At 48.4% G+C, this 22,076-nt stretch overlaps 1 protein-coding gene across 1 annotated transcript in view; it reads left to right on the top strand.

Moving 5' to 3' along the window:
- The window catches only part of LOC137421517 (uncharacterized), an 83,689-nt gene that overhangs the window by 4,585 nt on the left and 57,028 nt on the right, over positions 1–22,076 (top strand). Inside the window, exon 2 of the mRNA XM_068107650.2 lies at positions 1,323–1,376. Coding sequence (XP_067963751.2) covers positions 1,323–1,376 — 54 coding nt within the window. The remainder of the gene's footprint in view (positions 1–1,322; positions 1,377–22,076) is intronic.

The raw sequence follows: 22,076 nt of genomic DNA, 5'->3' as shown, positions 1-22,076 counted from the left end.
TCTCAAATGTGCCATCCGAGGCAGAGTGTGTTCGCCACGTTCGGCACACGTGATAGCTCGCTGCTCTCGGATTGGTTGAATCGTTTTTTGGACATAGCTCGGTAACTACTTCTACGATTAATTTAAAACCTTGAAAAGGCACATCCTCGGGTCCCCAGCAATATACCTGGCAAGTTTCAAGTATATCGGACCGGTAGTTGTCGAGAAACAGCGGTCACAGACATACAAACAAACAAACAAACATACACACAGAGATTACTGGAATTATAGATAGATTCTGAGTTATTCTCAGGTCCTCTGTTATTCTGAGGCCTGGTTGTGCCTTGAACTTCTCTTTCTAGCCTTGCAAGTTCTGCTTCTTCTTCTCTTTTCTTAACTTCGGTGCCCAAATACTTTAGTTTTGTAATTAATGCAGCTGCTTCTGCCAAAGCTTCAGATCTCACAGATGTAGGTGATTCCTTTGATGCCCGAGAAGCATGACATTTGGAGGAAGATCGACTCTTCATTGAAACCCGGGATTCCCTTTCTGCCGCCATGTGGCGTATGTGATCTGCAATAGATTTGGACAGATGGTAACTCTCCTGTTCCACAGATGGACAGTGCAAGTCTGTATCTGGATCCATACGTGTGGATGGCGTTAACTGATGAAGTAAATCATATGCTGTTGAAATGTCATCCAGGTGTGTCTCGAGAATATCTCGTCTTTCTCAAACAATCTCGTCGACAATTGCCCACTCCCCTATTTCTCCTGTTTATTACCTCCGCCATCGAAGGTGGATGGAGGTTGTTTTCACCCCTGTTTGTTTGTCTGACGGATGCCGCAAAAATTTGTCAGAGAGGTAGTGTATGTGACAAGGATGAAATGTTTAGATTTTGTTGAAGATGCAGATCTGGATCCGGCTACGAGAATTTTTTTCCCGAGTAATTCTTCACCATTGAGAGATCAGGTGAAAAGCGATTATATAGCATGATATTCAAAAAAAGTTATGGACGAGTTATGACTAAACTTGGTGGATGAGTTGGTTAGGTGACAAGAACAAGCCGATTAGATTTTGGTTCAGGTCTAAATCCAGATCTGACCTATCCGTGGGATACAAAACAAACTCTTCAGCTTGGCGGAGGTATGCGTGGAACCGAGTGCCATTCCAGTTTTGTTCTGTTATGCTTTAGTTCTTTCACGAGCCTTGACTTTGTATACAACAACAAAATACAATTAGAGAAAGAAGAGGGTATTGTTTAATGTAGTAATGTCTGCTTTTACAGTTTTGGATTTTGTCTGCCCACAAACGTTATTATTCATCTCTAATGTGATGTGTTTGCAGATCTTCACGTTATAAAGGTTGAACCTGAAGCATTGGAAGCTTTAGATCAAAAAGGTGATGAGAGCTTTGCACTCTTTCAATATATTTTGTTGCCTATTGTTGTGTGAATCACTTTGTGGAGATTTTATGCAATTGCTGATTGTATTCAGTAGCATTGTTACTCAATGCTGTGCTTTTGCCATATTGTCACACGATCCCTTCGGTTAACACGGTAGGACCGTGGAGGACCGAACGGCTTTACTTGAGGCGACGATCAATTCGGACTTGGCTATAGAAGTGCAGGAGGAGGAATGAAGAAGAAGAGGCGGCAAGCAGCTCCGATCCTGCAGGGGATTAACTCAAACGAACACAAGATTTTGAAGGGAAAATAAAATGATACAAGGGTTTATTTTACAATGAATAGCGGGACAGGAAAATACATGCCGGTAATAAAATGTCCTAATCGGGACGTCCCCACTCACACTTCGGATACGAGACAAAGGAAAATGAATTGAGGAAAATATAACGTTATGGCGTGTATTTGTGAAATGTGATGCGTCTTAACTGTCTGTAGTCTGCAGTCAAGGAATCGTCGGCTCCAAGCACGCAAGCCCGCCGCGGCTTCGATGTCGGTGGGAAATCGGCCTCGATGCGCGCCTGTTCGTGTGCCGTCAGGCCTCACCGAGCTGCAAGCTCCTCGTCAGTCGCACCCGAGGTCCCGTCCGCTCGCAGCACCAAAAGCACCGAACACCACGACGAACCAAAAGCACCAAAGGTCCAATGCAGGGCTAGCGATCTCCACACGAAGCCGATCTCCAACACGAGGCACGAAGAGAACTTCAGGGAAGCACAGAGAGAGACAGGAACGGAAAGGGCCAGGGACGAGTGCGGGAGGAGGGAAGAGAGCGCAATGCTGGCGAGCCGGCAGTTTTACTACTCGCCCTGTGATGTCAGTTCTTTCCTCCCTCCAACCAGCGCAGTGACCCTCGTCTTCCAGAATCTTCCCACTCCACTGGCTTCCTCCCATTGGCCGAGTGCTTCCAGCCCACCATGTCACGCCACCCTCGTGGCCAACCACAAGTCCTTCCCTCCAATCACGGGGCAGTTCTCTGTCCCTTCCACAGACCAATCACAGTCCTCCTGGGCATGGCTATAGCCTGCCACGAGCCTTGTTGCTCGGCCAGCTGGTGGTGTGGCTGGCTGCGGCCCATGCGGCGGTGCCCCGATCTGGTTTCCTGCCTGTTTTCTTCCAAGGTCATTGTTGTAAGGGAGGGGAACTAATTACTGTTGTGCTCTAAGGGATCCATCTAATGTCTATGTGAATGTTTTGCCATAAGGGACACAGGTTTGGTGACAGGGGGAACGACAAACAAAGGAATATTACCCATAATCCCTGTACTAATTAGCATGCCCTGCCCCCCCTCGAGGCGGGGACACAAATACGACTTATGACCGACATCCGGGCTACACACAGAGCTTATTACAAGGTAGATTCCCTATCGCGACAGACGAAGCATGATACCTATTCAGATCTACCTGGCTCTATATATATCACTCTACCCAAATTCATAACAATATTTTGTTGGGGAGATGGAGTGGGAACATTTGGTGGTGGAGAGGGAAAGAGGGCAATCAGTTTGCATGGCAAATTGCACTTCAAGAAGTATGCTCAAAGTACCTTTGGGGGATGTCATGAGTAGGTTGTTCTTCAGCATTATTTTTCAAATTTAGTTACCGGTATTGTGATAAAATGACTTAGGGGGTGAGCAAAGGGACAGTTATCTGCTAATGAATGTGTCAAAGAAAGACACTGCTCTCCAACTCAAAAGACAGACAAAACATAATTTTATTTTGTGTACGCTGAGAACGCACATTGGGCATCTACATTATGAACCGCTCTAAATCTCATGCTCTGGCGAGCGGTCTTGTATCCACTGATGGATTCGAAGGTGGTGGGAGGGACGGAAGAATGCTGGGGCAAATAATATTATCTGTTTGCATATGACTCGATCAACCCGGGCAGGTTTAAACAATAGTTCACTTGGGCGAGATGAGAGAGTGCCCACTGCCCACCCATGTTGCTGATGGAAGATAAGTATTTTGTACATTGGCTTGATGCAGATGCAGTCACAGATGATACAAGGGAATTTGTGAACACGTTGAATATTAATTCGTTTCATCTCCCCATGCAAGACAAGTCTGCGCCGCCAAGAATTGTAAGCTTTTATATCAATTTGCTTAAAATTATATCAAGCTTAAAATTATATCAATTATATCAAGCTTATATCAAGCTTAAAATTTGAACATATTGTACATTTCAAAACACTTATTTAAAAAAAGAAATATATATATATGTGTTGTGGTTTTGAGTTTGTACAGTGAGTCTAATAAAGGTTAACAGTTGCCCCTCATAGTTAGTCACACAGGCAAAATGTAGCCTCACGATAGTATAATTATGTCTTAGTATTTGTAAGCTTAGTCCTTTTCCATTGTTAGTTCTGTGTTAGTAGGCCTATTCTCTTGGCTCTACTCATCACCGACAATCCAGCGTCTGTAGCCTCATGCCCTTTTGCGCTAACGTTGGTTCATTTTGGGCGAGTTAACACGAGGCAGGCTAGGAAGGTCAGGAGGACCGAGGCAGAGCGGCAGAAGCGCTGACGGTAAGCACGAGCCGCCAATCAGAGCTCAGAGGTGGTGGCGGCAGCGTGGCGTCACAGGGCGTGGTGAGGGTTCGAGAGAGATCCAGAAGGTTCGGGGGGCGTAGCTATAAAACCCGCTGTGCAAAGCCCTCGAAAGGACTCGTGAGAGAGGGACGTGCACCAGAGGACTCGCGTTGAAAAGGGTTGGTAAAAGGACTGCTGCCTAAGGAACTTGCACGAGGACTCGTGCGGGAAGGCCGATGAACAAAGGACTGCTAGCGCTAAAGAACTCGTGCGCACTAATCAGCTCAGAGGATCGAGAAAGAGGAGTTGGCAGCGTGTGAGAACTGTACAGATACTCGGGCGAAGCCAGACGCGCATGAACCATTGTACAGTGCATTTGAGACGTGCGAGTGAGAACGGCTGAGTAATCGCCAGCCGCGCTGAAAGTTCCGCCCTTTGCCGTTCCACCTCTATCTGCCTTGTTCGGGAGACGCGCTACGAGTTCCTGCCATCGCCTGCCACCATCTTCGCGGGACGTGCGGGGACCGTGGAGAGACGGACGGGGACCATCTCCGGACGACCACGGCGACGCGTTGGGGAACATCTACCCATCTGCAATTCCCTGTGTGAGTGTGAGACGGGCCCGTTGTCTGGGTATAAGTTAAGATTGTCTAAGGCTGCTCTGTGTCTCTGCGTCCCTGATCATTGTACATACGTGTGGGAATAATTAAAACCAGTGTTCTTCCTTTTCCTGATTCGATCGTTCCTGTGGTTTATTCATTGGCTAAGCGTGGCACGAGTACAACCGCTTTAATCGGGTTCCAACATTTAGGTAACTGCGCGGACCACGTGTACGCAATCCGCTCGGCGTACTCGCATCACACGTGGTTCATGCGAGGCTTGCTACCTCGTTTCCGTGGCAGCGCGGGTACTTGGGTACGAGCGAGAATTGGTCCCGAAACCCTACTTCGCGCTCGCCCGGGAAGGGCGTTTCAAGTCTCGGTTCCGCCAAGCCCAGCAAAGACAAGGGGATTAATCCCCCCTTGGTAAGGGGAAGAAGGGCGGCATATAGAACCGCAACAATATATATGAAGTTTGTTTGTCTGCTAGCGCTAATCTCCTGGACAGTGAAAGATAGGAGGAAACCTCTGAAACAAAAAATGTCGGGACGGGCCTCGGGAAGGTTAGAGGTTAGAGGCTAGGTGGCGAGGCCGGTCGAGGTGGCCTCGGCCGGGCTGGGCCCATTTCGCAATTAAAAGCTGAGCTGAATTATAGTACTCGATCTTCTCTGGCCACGAGTAACCATCACTGCAACACTCCACCGATCTGGGGTTTATGGCAGAGTGGCCAGACAGAAGCCTCTCCTCAGTGAAAGACACATGAAATCCCGCTTGGAGTTTGTAAAAATAAAAATAAAAATTTTTTTTTTTTTTTTTTAAAGCACCTAAAGGACTCTCAGACTGTGAGAAACAAGATTCTGTGGTCTGATGAAACCAAGATTGAACTGTTTGGCTTCCGTCTGGCCACTCTACCATAAAGACCAGATCGGTGGGGTGTAGCAGTGATGGTTGTCCTTCTGGAAGTTTCTCCCATCTCCACACAGGATCTCTGGAGCTCAACCAGTGTGACCATCGGGTTCTTGGTCACCTCTCTTCCCAAGGCCCTTCTCCCCCGATTGCTCAGTTTGGCCGGGCGGCCAGCTCTAGAAAGAGTTCTGGTTGCTCCAAACTTCTTCCATTTAAGAATTATGGAGGCCACTGTAGTCTAGTAGGAAGACTAGGTCCCCCTGCACCCCCCGGAGATATACTTCTAATCAGTGTTTCTAGATTGGAAAAAATGTGTAGAAAATGACTAGCTATGGCCCCAAGCTGAAAAAATGTCCCACATACCATTTTTATGCAAATTACTGCTGCAAATTTTATGCAAAATTATGCAAATTTTATGCAAATTTTTGATGAGGAGTAGAGTTGAGGGGTCTTTGAGGGCTTCATCGAGGTGCTCTCGGTTGCAAGACTGGGTCATTCTGAGAAGCACAGCAGGGTCAGAGATCATGATGTTCTCCTCCTCAGTGAATCTCTCCATCAACAGCCTCTCCATTGCCTCACACACTGTTTTGAGGCAAAAGAGGGACTTTGCGTAGGCCTTTCCACTGAGAACACCTTTGAGAGATCCACTTGTTACTAGTTGTGCCTCAAAGAGAATCTCTGCATATCCAGAACCACGCATCTTGTGTCCAGTGAGCATCCCGATGTAGTTCATGGATGTGTGGAAGGGTCCAATCGTTACTACATGACTAGCAAATTCATTTGGCCAGCGCCAGATGATGGGAAGGGCTTTCATGCAGACACCCAGATCAAATGTATTCAGGACCCATCTCTGACCCACCTCAGCAGTTGCTGCCTCGGAACGCTTCAGTAGCTCACGAACAACTGCGTTGTCTGTGATCGGTTGGTGGATAGGCGTGCAGTAGTCGACTGTTGATTTGCTGGGTGGGGGAGAACCAGTTGCAGAGGTGAAACCCCCTAGCCCAGGCACAGGCTGCAGGCCATTGCCATGCCATGCAGGCACCAGGCACAGACCGATCACAGACAACGCAGTTGTTCGTGAGCTACTGAAGCGTTCCGAGGCAGCAACTGCTGAGGTGGGTCAGAGATGGGTCCTGAATACATTTGATCTGGGTGTCTGCATGAAAGCCCTTCCCATCATCTGGCGCTGGCCAAATGAATTTGCTAGTCATGTAGTAACGATTGGACCCTTCCACACATCCATGAACTACATCGGGATGCTCACTGGACACAAGATGCGTGGTTCTGGATATGCAGAGATTCTCTTTGAGGCACAACTAGTAACAAGTGGATCTCTCAAAGGTGTTCTCAGTGGAAAGGCCTACGCAAAGTCCCTCTTTTGCCTCAAAACAGTGTGTGAGGCAATGGAGAGGCTGTTGATGGAGAGATTCACTGAGGAGGAGAACATCATGATCTCTGACCCTGCTGTGCTTCTCAGAATGACCCAGTCTTGCAACCGAGAGCACCTCGATGAAGCCCTCAAAGACCCCTCAACTCTACTCCTCATCAAAAATTTGCATAAAATTTGCATAATTTTGCATAAAATTTGCAGCAGTAATTTGCATAAAAATGGTATGTGGGACATTTTTTCAGCTTGGGGCCATAGCTAGTCATTTTCTACACATTTTTTCCAATCTAGAAACACTGATTAGAAGTATATCTCCGGGGGTTGCAGGGGGACCTAGTCTTCCTACTAGACTACTGTGCTCTTGGGAATTTTCAATGCAGCAGAAATGTTTTTGTAGGCTTCCCCAGATCTGTGCCTCGACACAATCCTGTCTCTGAGCTCTGCAGGCAGTTCCTTCGACCTCATGGCTTGGTTTTTTTTCTCTGATATGCATTGTCAGCTGTGAGACCTTATATAGACAGGTGCCTTTCCAAATCATGTCCAATCAATTGAATTTACCACAGGTGGACTCCAATCAAGGTGTAGAAACATCTCAAAGATCAAGAGAAATGGGAGGCACCTGAGCTAAATTTCAAGTGTCGTAGCAAAGGGTATGAATACTTCTGTCAATGTGATATTTCAGTTTTTTCTTTTTAATAAATTTGCAAAACTTTCTAAAATCCTGTTTTCTCTTTGTCATTATGGGGTATTGAGTGTAGATTGATGAGGGAAAAAATGAATTTAAACGATTTCAGCAAAAGGCTGCAACATAACAAAATGTGAAAAAAGTGAAGGGGTCTGAATACTTTCTGAATGCACTGCACATATACAATAAAACTTCCTCCAACGTGGCTTCCTCAAACACTGTTTCCAATTTACGCCCTGAATTAAATGCGTCAAAACCTCCCAAACGCAAGTGTTTCGCAATTCGGCGATTGGGGCTGGTGTTTTCCCAAAGATTTATATTATTCTTATTCCTTTACTGTACTGTACTTTAACCCTTGTACACACGAGGCAGGTGTTCTTAGGCTAAATACAAGGCTAAAAAGACCCCCCCCCCCCTTTATGTGGACAAGGGTTAATTCATATTTAATTTATACATACGATGATACGAGTCGCCACCTGCCGTCATCGGCGATCGCAGTTCGATTTTACATTCTGGATTAATTGCGACAAAAACGGCCGGCGTTTCCCCAAAGATTTTATTCTTTTTCCTTATTTCTTAAGGAAAAAGAAACCTGAAGTTCAAGTGGGCCATAGAGTCGGCTTTAAATCCCTACACAGAAATTCACAGGGAGTTAAAACAGAATGCAAGGCAAGTGCCTATAAAACAATTCTTTAGGCCTCCTTCAACAGCTACCACCAGCAAATCATCACCCAAACCTCGAACAACCACCTCACAATAAGGCGTTATTTTGCAATAATACAGTACTATTATGATACTAACAACTAACACTTATTTTAATATATATTTAATAATTCTGCACCATTCCATACAAAAACATGTAAAAAAGGCAAGAAAGGCTCTTTTAGGGTCAGTTTTTTGGGAGCCTGGAACATATCCCCAATTTCCCCATACGCCTAAGGTACTGGTGAACAGGTGATTTTTTTTTTTTTTTTTTTTTTTTTTTTTTTTAGCTGAACAGTTTCCTTATCGTCTTATAAACAAGAATCATGCTATTAGAGGTCATAGAAGTACCCCTAATTATTGAAAAATTCAAATTTCAATTCAATTCAATATAATATTTTGCATGAAATTTGTTATAACTTGGGAAATGCATCATTCTTTTAGGCTGAAATTTGGACAGGATATTCAGAATATCACTTCCTTTAAAATGATGAAGGCTTTTGTTTATAGGAGTAGCCATTGTGGATTTATTGAAGGACAACCAAGTTTTATCTGGTAATTGGCATAATTAGCTAATTGGTGAACATTTGACATAATTTCACAAAATCCTCATCAGGTAGTAGAGTAACATGTATAATACATGTACCAAGTTTTGTGTGAAAAGAATGATAGGTGACATAGAAGATAGAAGTAGAAATGTGTTCTTTGTTTTTCCTTGTTTTTTATTGACGGTCTAATTTATGCAAATTATATGCATGTAATATGACAAAGAAGCGTTGAAACTGGTCTGAGTTAAAGCCAAGATTATATCTTTCAAGAAAAACTGAAAATTAGATATTAACTTGACTTTGTTTTTAGCCGCGTCGCAAGACGCTGGTCATAGAGTGCCCTCTGCTGTTGTTGTTGTTGTTGTTGTTGTTGTTGTTGTTGTTGTTCTTCTTCTTCTTGCAGAGAAGACAAAACCTCAAAGCTCCACCCATTCTGGGAACCATAGCTCCACCCATTGTGGGAGAGGCTTCATATAAACAAATATCCACCATTTTATTAACTCGCATAGCTTTGAGGCCTGTTTTGTAGGCCCGTGGTGTCTTCCTCTCTCACACAGTTTTATTTCAAATCAAATTTGATATATCATTTCATTTTTCACAGTCGCTAACATAGTTTTAGACTCGGTTGAAAAAAAACGGGAAGAAAATCCGATGAAAGTTGCCCTTTATAGAACGAAATGAATTCTCAAAGGCCTGTAACTTCAAGTCCATTGAGATTTTTTTTTTTTAAATCGCGGCATGGTAAGTCATACACCGCCCGAAATAAGAGACAGGAAAATGCCGAGATATATATATTTTGTTTAAATCGCGGCATGGTCAGTCATACACCGCCCGAAATAACAGACGGGAAAATGCCGAGATATATTAAAAATTCATCCATTTGATGACAATCGTCACGATGAAATATTTAATTTATACATCGTCACAATAATGTGGAGAGAGGAGCATAGCTTCGTTCAGGTGTCGCCACATACGGGAAATTGCCGAGATATATATATTTAAAATCGCGGCATGGTCAGTCATACACCGCCTGAAATAACAGATGGGAAAATGCCGAGATATATTTTAAAATTCGTCCATTTGATGACAATCGTCACGATGAAATATTTAATTTATACCTCGTCGCAATAATGTGGAGAGAGGAGCATAGCTTCGTTCACGTGTCGCCACACACGGGAAATTGCCGAGATGTATTTTTTTTTAAATCGCGGCATGGTCAGTCATACACCGCCTGAAATAACAGACGGGAAAATGCCGAGATATATTAAAAATTCGTCACCACACACGGGAAATTGCCGAGATATATTTTCACTTTGCACAAAAATAACATCAAGTAATCGAATCAATAGGAATGTCCTGTGCCTATAACGTCGATGTTATAGGCACAGCTGCATCTAGGCATTGTGTAACATCGACGCGGCTTTTGTTTTAATTAAAACTTTTTGTACTTGTTGTGTAAAGGCCTTTCAAAGGTACCTATGTAGTTTTCTCAATTTTTCACCAGTACTACACCCTTAATGATTCCTCCAACACGAGGTTAACCCTGAACGTATCCCCCGCGTTGGAGAAAGTTTTTGTGTGTGTATATGTGTTGAGAACACCTCTTCAGTGATCGTAACAGAAGTTCACCAACAGTTTGAGATTGAGAATGACGAAACTTTATTAAAATACCACTTATACAGATCTGGAGGAGACCGAGACGTCTACAGCACGAACCAGCTTCATGCCACGTCTAGCCTTCCTGAAAATGCATTGATTCACAGTCCGCTTAAATAGGGACACGTTTATCAGAAAATCTCCGAGAGAACAAAGGAACTGGCGAGAGTTCCTCCCACCGTTATCCCTAGCCCCCACCGTCATCCGTTCTTTCATCTTGGGGGAGTGGAGCACGCACCGTTAGGATCCGGACCAGATGTGTTTTCAGGGCTCCGAGGTGACAGAAAATATAACTCACTGAAAAAGGGGATTGCATTCTTGGTTCCGATAAGACCGTAAAGTGAATGAGGTTGCTCTGATGAGTCCCAGGTGTTAAAAGCACCTTCAGTTCACATTTCTCATTTAAACATAAATTCAAAGCATATTTATTGTAACTCAAGCGCCGCTGTGATTATACGAAATATAATTAATGTTTTGGCCGTTTATCAAAGGTTATATGTCTACGGTTCAAGCATCCTACGTGAAGTTACACATTCCGCGCGCATATTATTCATTCTCCTGCCCGCGGTTTGGGCGCCATCTGGGAAAAGAGAGAAGGTTTATGACTTAGACTTATCCAGCCGTCAAGGGGCACATCGTATACAATGAGGCCAGACGTTCAGCACGGATGAAGCGAGCTTTTTCTCATTTTAAACTAAAACGAAGCGGTAACCTTTATTAACTTTATGAAATAGCATTTTTAAGCAGTATTTATAACATAACATATTTAGCCTGACGACATCCATACAGGGCATTTAAGCAGTAACAGATCTGCGACCTGACATCCCTTCCTCTTGTCTCGACGAGACAAAGTATCTCAAGAGACAACGTGCCGCATCGGGCTTTATTGAAAGACAATCGTGTAATGCGGGTATCTCCCAAGGGCATACCGTGCGCACATAGCGCCTCGCCCGTGCATTTGGGGAACGTGTGGTGTGGTGCGTGCTTGGAACCTGAGGGCTCAGAACATGAAAGTCCATTAACGTTTCGGATCCACAACGAAGGCGTCTGGTCCAGATGAGGTTCTGCCCCGCCAGGGGGCCAGTCACCTCCCCTGCGGAACTTGCTCCCCCCACCCTTTGCAGACGCGGTCCTTGCAGATCTTCGAAGTTAATCAACGATCATGCCCATGAGATCTCTCACGTGCTGCTGTTCTGGGGAATACATAATGTCGTCAGTATCTTGTGTCTCATTTTCCTGGTCAGGGTACAGAGCGTAAAAATCCGATTCACTTGAAGCATTTGAACTTAAAACATTTGAAGCAAAGAGAGGGACTTCCTTTATGTCAAAGTCTCCCATGGGCGCCTGGTCGGCTTGCGGGTCTAGGATATCCACGTCGGGTCCCTCGATTGCCAGACCCAGCGTCGCAATCAGATCCATAGTTGGGTCGGAAGGGGGTGTACAGCTGTCAGCTTGTAATACATAAGAGGCGTTAGCCAGTACACGCAAGGGGTTCATAGCACAAGTATCACAGTCATCACAGACATCATTACAGGCAGCAGCCAGTTCCCACATGGGATCAACACAAGTATCACAGTCATCACAAAATTCAATACAATTTTCTGGAGCGCTGGTCACAACTGCCTTGTTGAAGGGCCCATTCAGGTCGACGGCCTTTGTGGTCAGAACCATAGTCGTTGTCGGCGGCTTTTTCACTTTCCATCCTGTAAAATACTTTCTCATACAGAGGAGGACTAGAGATTTCATTAGTGCCCCCCAAATTACTACCCCAATTATCACAGCCAGTGCGGTCAATAACCACTTCACTATGGTGCCCGTCCATCCCCGGAACCAGTCAGTGAGCCAGCTAAATTTATAAGAATTCTCGCGCGCGATCCGATCGATCGTCAGGGCGTGGCTAGTTTCCCTTAGTCTCACTATTGCGGCTGACACTCCTTCAGATGGATCAGGTATGTAAGTGCAACATTTTCCCTCTATTATTCCGCATACCCCTCCTTTCTCTGCCAGGAGCATGTCCAAAGCCACCCGATTCTGCATCACCATTGTACGCATGTGAATTACCGTGTCCAATAGTATATCATGAGCCGTAGCGGTGTCGTTTGCCACCTTTTCTAGGGCCAAAGCCAATTTGTCTATCCGGAAGCTGTTCATGGCTGTGCCCGCACCTGGGAAGAAGAAACCTAACACCTTTTCCCATAGGCTCCCGTGTAGTTTAGTGGTTCCATCTTCGTTCATGACTGACCTCTTATAACGCCTGTCCAAGGACTTTGGGTCTAGCTCATCCAGTATCTCAACGTCAGGAAGGACTGAACCCAGATAACATGTGCCCCCCCAATTATTTGGTAAATAGGGGTAAGCCTTGTCGCCGCATATAAACATTGTCCCATGGGGTGGGACCAGGTGGGTGGATAAGCACTGGAGTCCCTTTACCACCCCATTAATCCTACTAACCCCCCTAGAGAATGTTATAGCCGTTATGTTGTGGTTGTGTTTATCTTGCAGTACTATTCGTAATGTAATCCCCGAGCTCCCTTGTCCCAGCTTCCCGGGGAGAGTGTAGGCGCATTCTGATTCTCCCATACGCAAGTGGCCGGAACCCTGGAGGCAGACCGTCCCTTTCTGTGGTTTGACCCAGACGGGGGCAGGCCTCTCGGCCACATGGGCAATCATTGACGGGCGATAATTAAATTGTCGATTGCAACTCTTGCCGTTGTCAACCCCTTCTCTTTCCAGCGTGGTGACTAAACATGGGGAATCGATAGGTTGTGAGCAGAGGTCATTGAGGGACAAAGGTAGCACTATCATGTGTATTCCTGTGGTGCCTGCTTGGGGAAAGTGCATGCACGACCAGCAGTGTGTCCTATTTTGAATTGTTGCCACCTCCCTGGCCACTTTCCAATATGTGTTTTCACCCTTCTTTGGGGCCTTATCCTGGGGTTGCGGCGTGAGTATGTATTCGTTGCATCGTATGTAGTTCGTTTCGCCACCGGCCGCGCCAGGGGTCCAGACGCTGCACCGGACCTGCATAGTCATGTCTTTCTCTAGGCGTGTGCGTGTTTGTAGCTTAAAATCAGGGGTTCCCCATTGGTATCCTGGTTGGGCCAAGGTCTTAATGCTAGCTTGCCCGTCTTCCCGGAACTCTCGTATCTTTCGTAGTACAATGCCAACGCGTCCAGGCCCTGCCGACAGTGCTAGCCATCTTACGGCTACCCAATTTGTGTACAGGGTTTTCTGTTCGAAACATGGTAGTGATACTCTTTGTCCCCATGTTACCGTGAGGTGTCGGGTTCCGTTTTCGCATCTATTGGGATCGGAGCTTCCCCTAGCTGCTGTTGCTATCAATAGTATCGTACCTATGATTAGGCCCATCCTTACTGTGGTTGTTGTGGTGTAGTGTCTGGTGCTTGTATGGCCAACTTACAGTGCGTGGCGTGGATCCACGAGGTCTTGCCCTCGCAAAAGACTGCCGTTGGTGTAGTCAGCAACACCTGGACTGGTCCCTTCCACCTTGGTTCCAAGGCGTTCTTGCGGGTGAAGTGTTTTACGAGCACGTAATCGCCGGTCTGGAAGTCGTGGATGGCGTGGCTTGTTGGTTCAGGCAACGCCTCTCGTACCCGGGCGTGAATGCTGCGTGCCACATTGGACAATCCTCTGCAAAACTTTAAAAGCATGTCATCCATCACAGGCAAGTCAAGTTTGGACATGTCCATCGGGGCCGAAACAGGCAAACTCATAGGTCGTCCCATTAATATCTCGTGGGGGGAAAGGCCCGTGGTGCGGCCCGGAGTGGACCGAATACTCATTAACGCCAGCGGGAGTGCTTCCGGCCACTTCAAACCTGTGTCTGCACAGATCTTGGCTACCTTAAGTTTCAGAGTCCCGTTGGTGCGTTCCACAAGTCCCGCTGATTGTGGGTGATAAGCGCAATGGAAAGATTGTTTCACGCCCAGTGCCTTTAGGATACCCTTAATCACCTCTCCCGTGAAGTGGCCCCCTTTGTCTGACGAAATTTTCTGAGGGATGCCGAATCTGCACATGAAATCCCGCACGAGGCGCTTGGCTACTGTCGGGGCGTCTGACTTAACGCATGGATAGGCCTCGACCCATTTTGTGAACATGTCCACGATTACCAGGACATAGCGGAACGACATACTTGGTTCCATGTTTATAAAATCGAACTGGACATGACAGAAGGGCCCGATTGGTCGGGGATGGCCCGCATTATGTGGGTGCCTTGGTGGTGCCCCCCTGTTGTGTTGTTGGCAAACCGCGCATGACCGGCACACCTCAGATGCGATTCGCGACAGTCCCGGTGCCGCCCAGGTATAGTTTATCTGTTCCATCACCCCCCTCTGGCACACATGGCCATTTTGATGTCCCATACGTGCCAGCCAAGGCAGTAGTTCCTTGGGTGCTATTGGTTTTCCGTGAAGGGTCCACATCGCATTTGGTCCGGGGCGTGTGGCCCCTCGTTTTACCCAGTCATCGTGTTCGGCTGCTGTTGCTGCGTTTTGAAGTTTTATAACGTCTTCATTAGTCGGTGAGGCGGTGATGGTGCACCCATTTTGCGAGGAGGGGGTTGGTCCTGAGGTCGGTACGTTGGCAGTTTGCGTGTGTGCCCCCTTTGCTCGCGTTACCATCGGCATGTTCCGTCCTATTTGTTGGTTGGCCGCTTTTCCTGCCGCTGCGTCCGCTCTGGCGTTGCCTCGGGCGACGTCAGAGTCTGTCTTTTGGTGGCCGCGACATTTAATTACCGCGACCGCGCGGGGAAGCAAGATGCTTCGGAGTAGCCCTTCAACCAGTTCGCCGTTCTTTATGACCGAACCCGCAGATGTGAGAAAGCCTCGCATCTTCCAAATTGCCCCTTTGTCGTGAACTACCCCGTGCGCGTATGCTGAATCTGTATAAATGTTGACGGCAAGGTCTGCCGCCAAGCTACATGCTCTAGTCAAGGCGCACAGCTCCGCCTGCTGGGCGGAAAATGTGGGCGGGAGGCGCCCGCTTTCTACCGTCTCATTATCTGAACACACCGCGTATCCGGATAGCAAAGAGCCGTCCCATCCGCGTTTAGCTGATCCATCGACGTAGTACACACGATCGGGGTTGTCGAGGGGAACGTCCTTCAAGTCCGGACGTACCGTGGAGACTTGCTGTACTACATCGACACATACGTGGGGTTCGCCCTCCTCTGGGGTGGGCATCAGTGAGGCCGGGTTGAGTGTAGTGCAACGTTTAATGGTGACGTTGGCGGCCGTAATCAGTGCTGTTTCGTATTGCATTAATCTAGTGGTCGACAAGTGTTGTGTTGTCCGCTGTAGTAACAGTGAAGTGACGCAGTGTGGTACCTGTAGCGTTACCGGGTGCCCCATTACAATGTCCGCTGTCCTTTCCACTGCGTACCTAGCCGCTGCCACGGCTTGCAGGCACACCGGAAACCCTTGCTCGACTGGTTCTAGCTTTTTGCTAAAGTAGGCTACCGGTCGTTCCTTATCTCCATGAGTCTGTGTCAAAACGGACTGAGCAAAACCCCTTACTGCATGAGTGTAAAGGGTGAATGGTTTCGCATAATCGGGGAGTCCTAAAGTCGGTGCCGTTACCAATGCCCTTTTCAGCCCCTCGAAACGGCGCATCAATTCGTCCGTCCAAACCAAGTAGTTCGGTTCTCCTATTCTGGTGGCTTCGTACAGCGGTTTAGCAAGTAGCGCGTAGTCGATTATCCAAGAGCGGCAGTAACCCGTCATACCTAGGAAGCGCAACATCTGTCGTTGCGTACTTGGTCGTGGCGATTCCATGATGGCGGTCACCCGTCCGGCATGCAATTCTCGCTTCCCGTGTGAAATGGCATGACCCAAATAGGTTACTACCTTCCGTACAAATTGGAGCTTTCTCCGTCCCACCTTGTGGCCCTTGGTTGCCAAGGCTCTTAGCAGGGCCATGGAGTCCCCTTCACAGGCTTCCTTGGAAGGGGAACAAATCAACAGGTCGTCAATGTATTGCAACAACACCGAACCCCCTTTTAGTTCCACGTCTGCCAAATCGCGGTGCAGCGCCCGGGAGAACAGGGTGGGGCTATCGGAGAACCCTTGGGGTAACACCGTCCAGGTGAACTGGTGCCCCCTAAAGGTGAAGGCGAACAAGTATTGTGACTCAGGTGCGATAGGTACGGAGAAAAAGGCAGAGCATAGGTCAATAACGGTAAAATGTGTTGCGTCCGGTGGGATAGATGTCATAAGGCCTTCCGCATTTGGTACCACTGGGTGTATGCCTTGTATAACTTTGTTTACTTCCCTCAAATCCTGCACGAACCTCCATTTATTCTGCATTGGTTTCTTCACGGGCAAAATTGGTGTGTTGCATTGGCTGTTAGTTTCCACAATTATTTTCTGTTTCACCAAAGATTGAATCACTGGCTCTATGCCCGCATCGGCCTCGTGCCGCAATTTATATTGTCTCATGTTTGGGAGGGGCATTCCTGGTTGGACTGGTATCACCAGAGGTTTGGCATCGCGAATTCGCCCGACATCATTGTCGTGTTGGGACCACAAATCGGCCGGAACCTCCTCCAAAAGGTCATCGGACTCGCCCGGGCTCTGAGACACCGTTCGTACAACGTGGGTGCCCTTTGGGGGTAGGTCTGTCTCTTCAAATTTTCCTTCTATACTTTGCTCCTCAAGGGTGATCAAATACCCCTCGTCCTTGTCGAGCACCGTCACTGTCCAGTGGTCCACTTCATAAATGGCGCTGCACGGAATTTCTCGCAAGCGCCCCACCATCCAGCCTACACTTTCCGCCGGCCACCCTTTGGCGGTGGTGAGGGTAACATGGGCGTCCACCCCTGCGGGATACTGAGACAACGCCCGCTGCTCCGCAGTTAGGGTTACCTCGACGCCTATTCCCTCCCGTCCAACCCATATGTTTGACAATAGTAGGTCCGAATTCTTACCTATTGACCCCTTTATCTTTTCTCGGTACTCATCGTCGCCGCCCCTGGCATCGTAGTAAGCCGTGCAATGGGGAGGGTTGTCCTTTACGTCTGTTGTAATTTGGTGTACGCGCAGCCAATCTCGCAGCCCGTCGTTCCGGGAGCACACTGTGTCTAGGACGTGTGCCCAAGTGGCCAAAGCCCCCTTTTCCAGGCTCCACCAGTAGGCGGTGGGGCCGGGCCGAGACAATGCCGTCATTAACAGATCGCGTTTGGATTCCGCGACATCTACAAAAACTCCCTGCTCCGTACATGAAATTTGGCAGCCTAAACGGCAAAGTAGATCCCGTCCCAACAAGTTAGTCGGGGCGGTGGTAGTCATCAAAAAAGCGTGTCTAGCCTCTAGTGGGCCGCACACCACTCTTACCTCTTCTGAAATAGGGAGCGCTTGGGGCAAGCCTGAAACTCCCACTATCTGAACGTCCCTATCAGTGGGGCGTAAAGATGGTAGCTGCCCTTCGTTAATAGTACTGCGAGTCGCACCCGTGTCTACGAGGAAGTCTACCTGTTGCCCATCCACGTCTAGTGTCCAGGTCGGCTCCTCGGTTGGTGTCATAGTCAAGAGGGGGCATTCTACGGGCGGCCCGCCGGCGTCCCGTCAATAGGCTACTTGATTTCTCGGTGGCGGGTATCCCTGGCGGGGCCCCCGGCAATCACGTTTCCAATGTCCCATCCGTCCGCAGCGGAAGCACGCCCCCTGTGGAGCGGTGGATGCGGGGTACCCGTTGCTATTGCGCGGACCCTGTTGCGTCGGACGCCTCACAGGCTGTTGGTTCCGTTGCCCCCATTGTGGCGGCCCATTCCCGTTTGCTCCGCTTGGGGCCCAATAACTTGGGGGAGGCCCATCGTTTTGGGGAGGGGGTCCCTGTGGATACCCGTTCTGGGGAGGGGGCGTTTGTACTGCCCAGGTCTGTGGAGGGGGTGTTTGCACGGCCCAGCTCTGCGGCGGTGGAGGGGGCCCCTGCATGTTCCAGGTTTGGGGAGGGGGCCCTTGTGGGTTCCAATTTTGGGGAGGGGGCCCTTGTGGGTTCCAATTTTGGGGAGGGGGCCCTTGTGTCCGCATGTCGACTCGTGCATTGTCGTTGTCGTCAGCGTCATTTTCGTTTTCGTCATCGCGGCCCCACTCTTCGTTGGGCTCTAACCTGGTGTTCCGATTCTGGGCCCGTCCTTGGCCTCGATTTCCCTTCTTATTTTGGTTGAGTTGGGCCCGTTTCTCCTGGACAAGCATTTGCAACATGTCGTCCTTAACATCGGCCTTCTTCTCGTCGCCATCGCCACATTGTTCGGCCGCTTCGACTAGTTGGTCGGTTGGGGTGTTTCTCCATCCTATCATAGCCGTTTGAATGCGCTTCCTAACTGCCGGTCTCATTCCTTCTACCAAAAAATTGTTCACTACCGCGTGAGGGAGATCTTGTGCCCGCACCTGGCCCAGTCCTCCCCACTTTAATACTGCTCTTTCTACCCTCTCTCTCCAATCGATGGCTGCTTCGCCATGTTTCTGTTTTAGGCCGTATATTTTATTCCAATCTGGCCCCGCGGCTGGCATCAGTGCGGTATATACCCCGGCCAACAATAGGTCGACAAGGGCATTCCAATCGGCGAGGGTCTGGGCCGCGGTTTGGGCCGGGGGTGGTGCTACATTTGGCCAGCGTGCGTGTATTTTGGCCTGGTCCCACACCCGCGCGGGCAATACAGCCTTCCCCATGTGGCAAACGTCCCGCCAATCTGCGCCTGTATCGTGTATCCACAAACGCATAAATTCCGGTATCTGACCGGGCTCGTCGGCCAGCAAGGTTCTCACCCGCTCCTGCATAGACGCCAAATCTGATTCTCTCCAGGCTATCCTGATGTTAATGGGTGCCCCCCTGTTCAGTCCTATGGTTTTTAAGGGGCACATCCCAATTGTAGGCTGTGGGTTCTCCGATTCCGTGAACCCTTCCAATGAGGGGTACAATACTCCTAGCCCTTCTGGGGCCGCGAACCCGCTGTCCGCCCCACTAACTTCTTGTCCTCTAAAAGGATTGCCCGGGCTAAGGTGAACCTGAGGGGCGGCTGGTCTAGTTTTCTGGGGGTCTAACCCCTGGGGGAACAGGGGCGGGGGTGGGAGAGTTGGCGCCTGTGGCCCGGGGACAGGGCTCAGGGCTTGGGGGGGTAGAGGCATGGTGGCTACCTCCCCTGTCGCGGGGTCTTGGTCCGGATTTTGGACGAGCGGCATTAGCCGCTGATTTGCTTGCTTAACTACCTCCCTGATTGTTTTGTCCTGAACCTTGTCTGCTTGCTTCTTTTGGCCCTGAAGCTTCAGTACTTCCCCTGCCAAGCTAGCCTGTCTTGAGGCCGCCAGTCGCTTCATTCCTTCCTTCTCCCACCATCCATACACTTTCCAATAATCGGGTGGGAAGTGTTTCCTTTCCTTTTCTAGCTTATCCAAAGCTCCGTACAACACTTCCAATTTGTCAAGTGCGAACGATCCCTCCTCTGGCCAGGGATTACTTAAATCTTTAGTTAAAACAGCCCAGTCTTTTCCTGGTCTTACCGCGGCAAAATGATGCCTCTTAAACATGAAAGATGCCGGGGTTCCCTTGAGGGGTTCCCCTTCTTTCATTAGCTTACTTCCCATCTTATTGCTCTGGGCTGATCCTTCCTGGAAAGTTCTTGGTCACCGGCTCAGCTGTTATGGCTGTCCGACCTCACGTTTCCCCCTCTTCCTTGTTAACTGTAACGTTATCCTTACTGAACGTTATCCTTACTGTTATCCTACGCAAATTCTACCCTTAGCGTTACCTGTTACCCTCTTAACGTTATCCTGGTAAATTTAACAAAGGCTCGCCATTCAAGGCTTGAAAATTAGCCTTTACTTACAATTTCTGTTCGGAGTGCAGGCAGTACAGGTGACAGGGGAGACGAACTGTGCCCGTTCGAGGAGGGGGGTATGAATTTGGATTGCCCTCTGATAAAAAAAACAATGCTCACCTTAAACAAATCAGCGTGCCGGCGTCCCGGCCTCAGGCAGCCCCCCTCGGGTCGTTCAGGATTCGCCTCGACTGTCACTGTCCTGTTGCATCCGAGTCATGGCACCAAAAATGTTGAGAACACCTCTTCAGTGATCGTAACAGAAGTTCACCAACAGTTTGAGATTGAGAATGACGAAACTTTATTAAAATACCACTTATACAGATCTGGAGGAGACTGAGACGTCTACAGCACGAACCAGCTTCATGCCACGTCTAGCCTTCCTGAAAATGCATTGATTCACAGTCCGCTTAAATAGGGACACGTTTATCAGAAAATCTCCGAGAGAACAAAGGAACTGGCGAGAGTTCCTCCCACCGTTATCCCTAGCCCCCACCGTCATCCGTTCTTTCATCTTGGGGGAGTGGAGCACGCACCGTTAGGATCCGGACCAGATGTGTTTTCAGGTCTCCGAGGTGACAGAAAATATAACTCACTGAAAAAGGGGATTGCATTCTTGGTTCCGATAAGACAGTAAAGTGAATGAGGTTGCTCTGATGAGTCCCAGGTGTTAAAAGCACCTTCAGTTCACATTTCTCATTTAAACATAAATTCAAAGCATATTTATTGTAACTCAAGCGCCGCTGTGATTATACGAAATATAATTAATGTTTTGGCCGTTTATCAAAGGTTATATGTCTACGGTTCAAGCATCCTACGTGAAGTTACACATTCCGCGCGCATATTATTCATTCTCCTGCCCGCGGTTTGGGCGCCATCTGGGAAAAGAGAGAAGGTTTATGACTTAGACTTATCCAGCCGTCAAGGGGCACATCATATACAATGAGGCCAGACGTTCAGCACGGATGAAGCGAGCTTTTTCTCATTTTAAACTAAAACGAAGCGGTAACCTTTATTAACTTTATGAAATAGCATTTTAAAGCAGTATTTATAACATAACATATTTAGCCTGACGACATCCATACAGGGCATTTAAGCAGCAACAGATCTGCGACCTGACATATGTATATGATGATGTTAGCTCTGTGTGTCTCCTGAACCGCCTCGGGAATCGTCAAAACCCCCGCGTCCTTGGCGGGAACAGCGCAGGCCTTGGTCCGCAGTCTGCTCCTCCTCACGATCATCGAAACCTCCAATGTCCCTAGCATGAGAGCGCTATGAACTGTGATTGCACGGCACCAATATTCCAACGCAAGAGGAGGGAAAATGTTGGAACACGACCGTTCGCCACCAAACCCCACAGCCAAGAGCTTGTAAACTTCAACCATTCGTTGACTGTCCCACCGCAAGAGCTTATCGGCGCCCGTTCACTTTCAGATCCAGAAACGGAGAGAAAGCCAAGAGAGATAATGTCGGGGAGAGCGTTCTTTTGTACTCAAGTCTCTGACATCATCCGGCGCCACCCGTGCATGCTCCTATCAGCCAGTCCCTCTCTTCGTTGCTCGACAAATCTCACCAATCGCTGCTCTCTGGGGCATGGCCTCACGGACCTGCCTGCTCTTGTGACCACCCTTCGGTGGTACGATTGTTGGTGCTCAAAGTCCTCTTTCCCGGTAGCTTTTATTTAGTCTTTTAATGTGCTATTGCCTGGCTGTGTGTGTGTGTGTGTGTGTGTGTGTGTGTGTGTGTGTGTGTGTGTGTGTGTGTGTGTGTGTGCGCGCGCGCGCTGCATTGTCA

Source organism: Myxine glutinosa, chromosome 1 (genome assembly GCF_964187855.1).
Source record: "Myxine glutinosa chromosome 1, kmMyxGlut1.1, whole genome shotgun sequence".
NCBI classification, from domain to species: Eukaryota; Metazoa; Chordata; class Myxini; order Myxiniformes; family Myxinidae; genus Myxine; species Myxine glutinosa.
The sequence above is the reverse complement of the archived record's forward strand: the minus strand, read 5'-3'. Positions and strand labels throughout refer to the sequence as shown.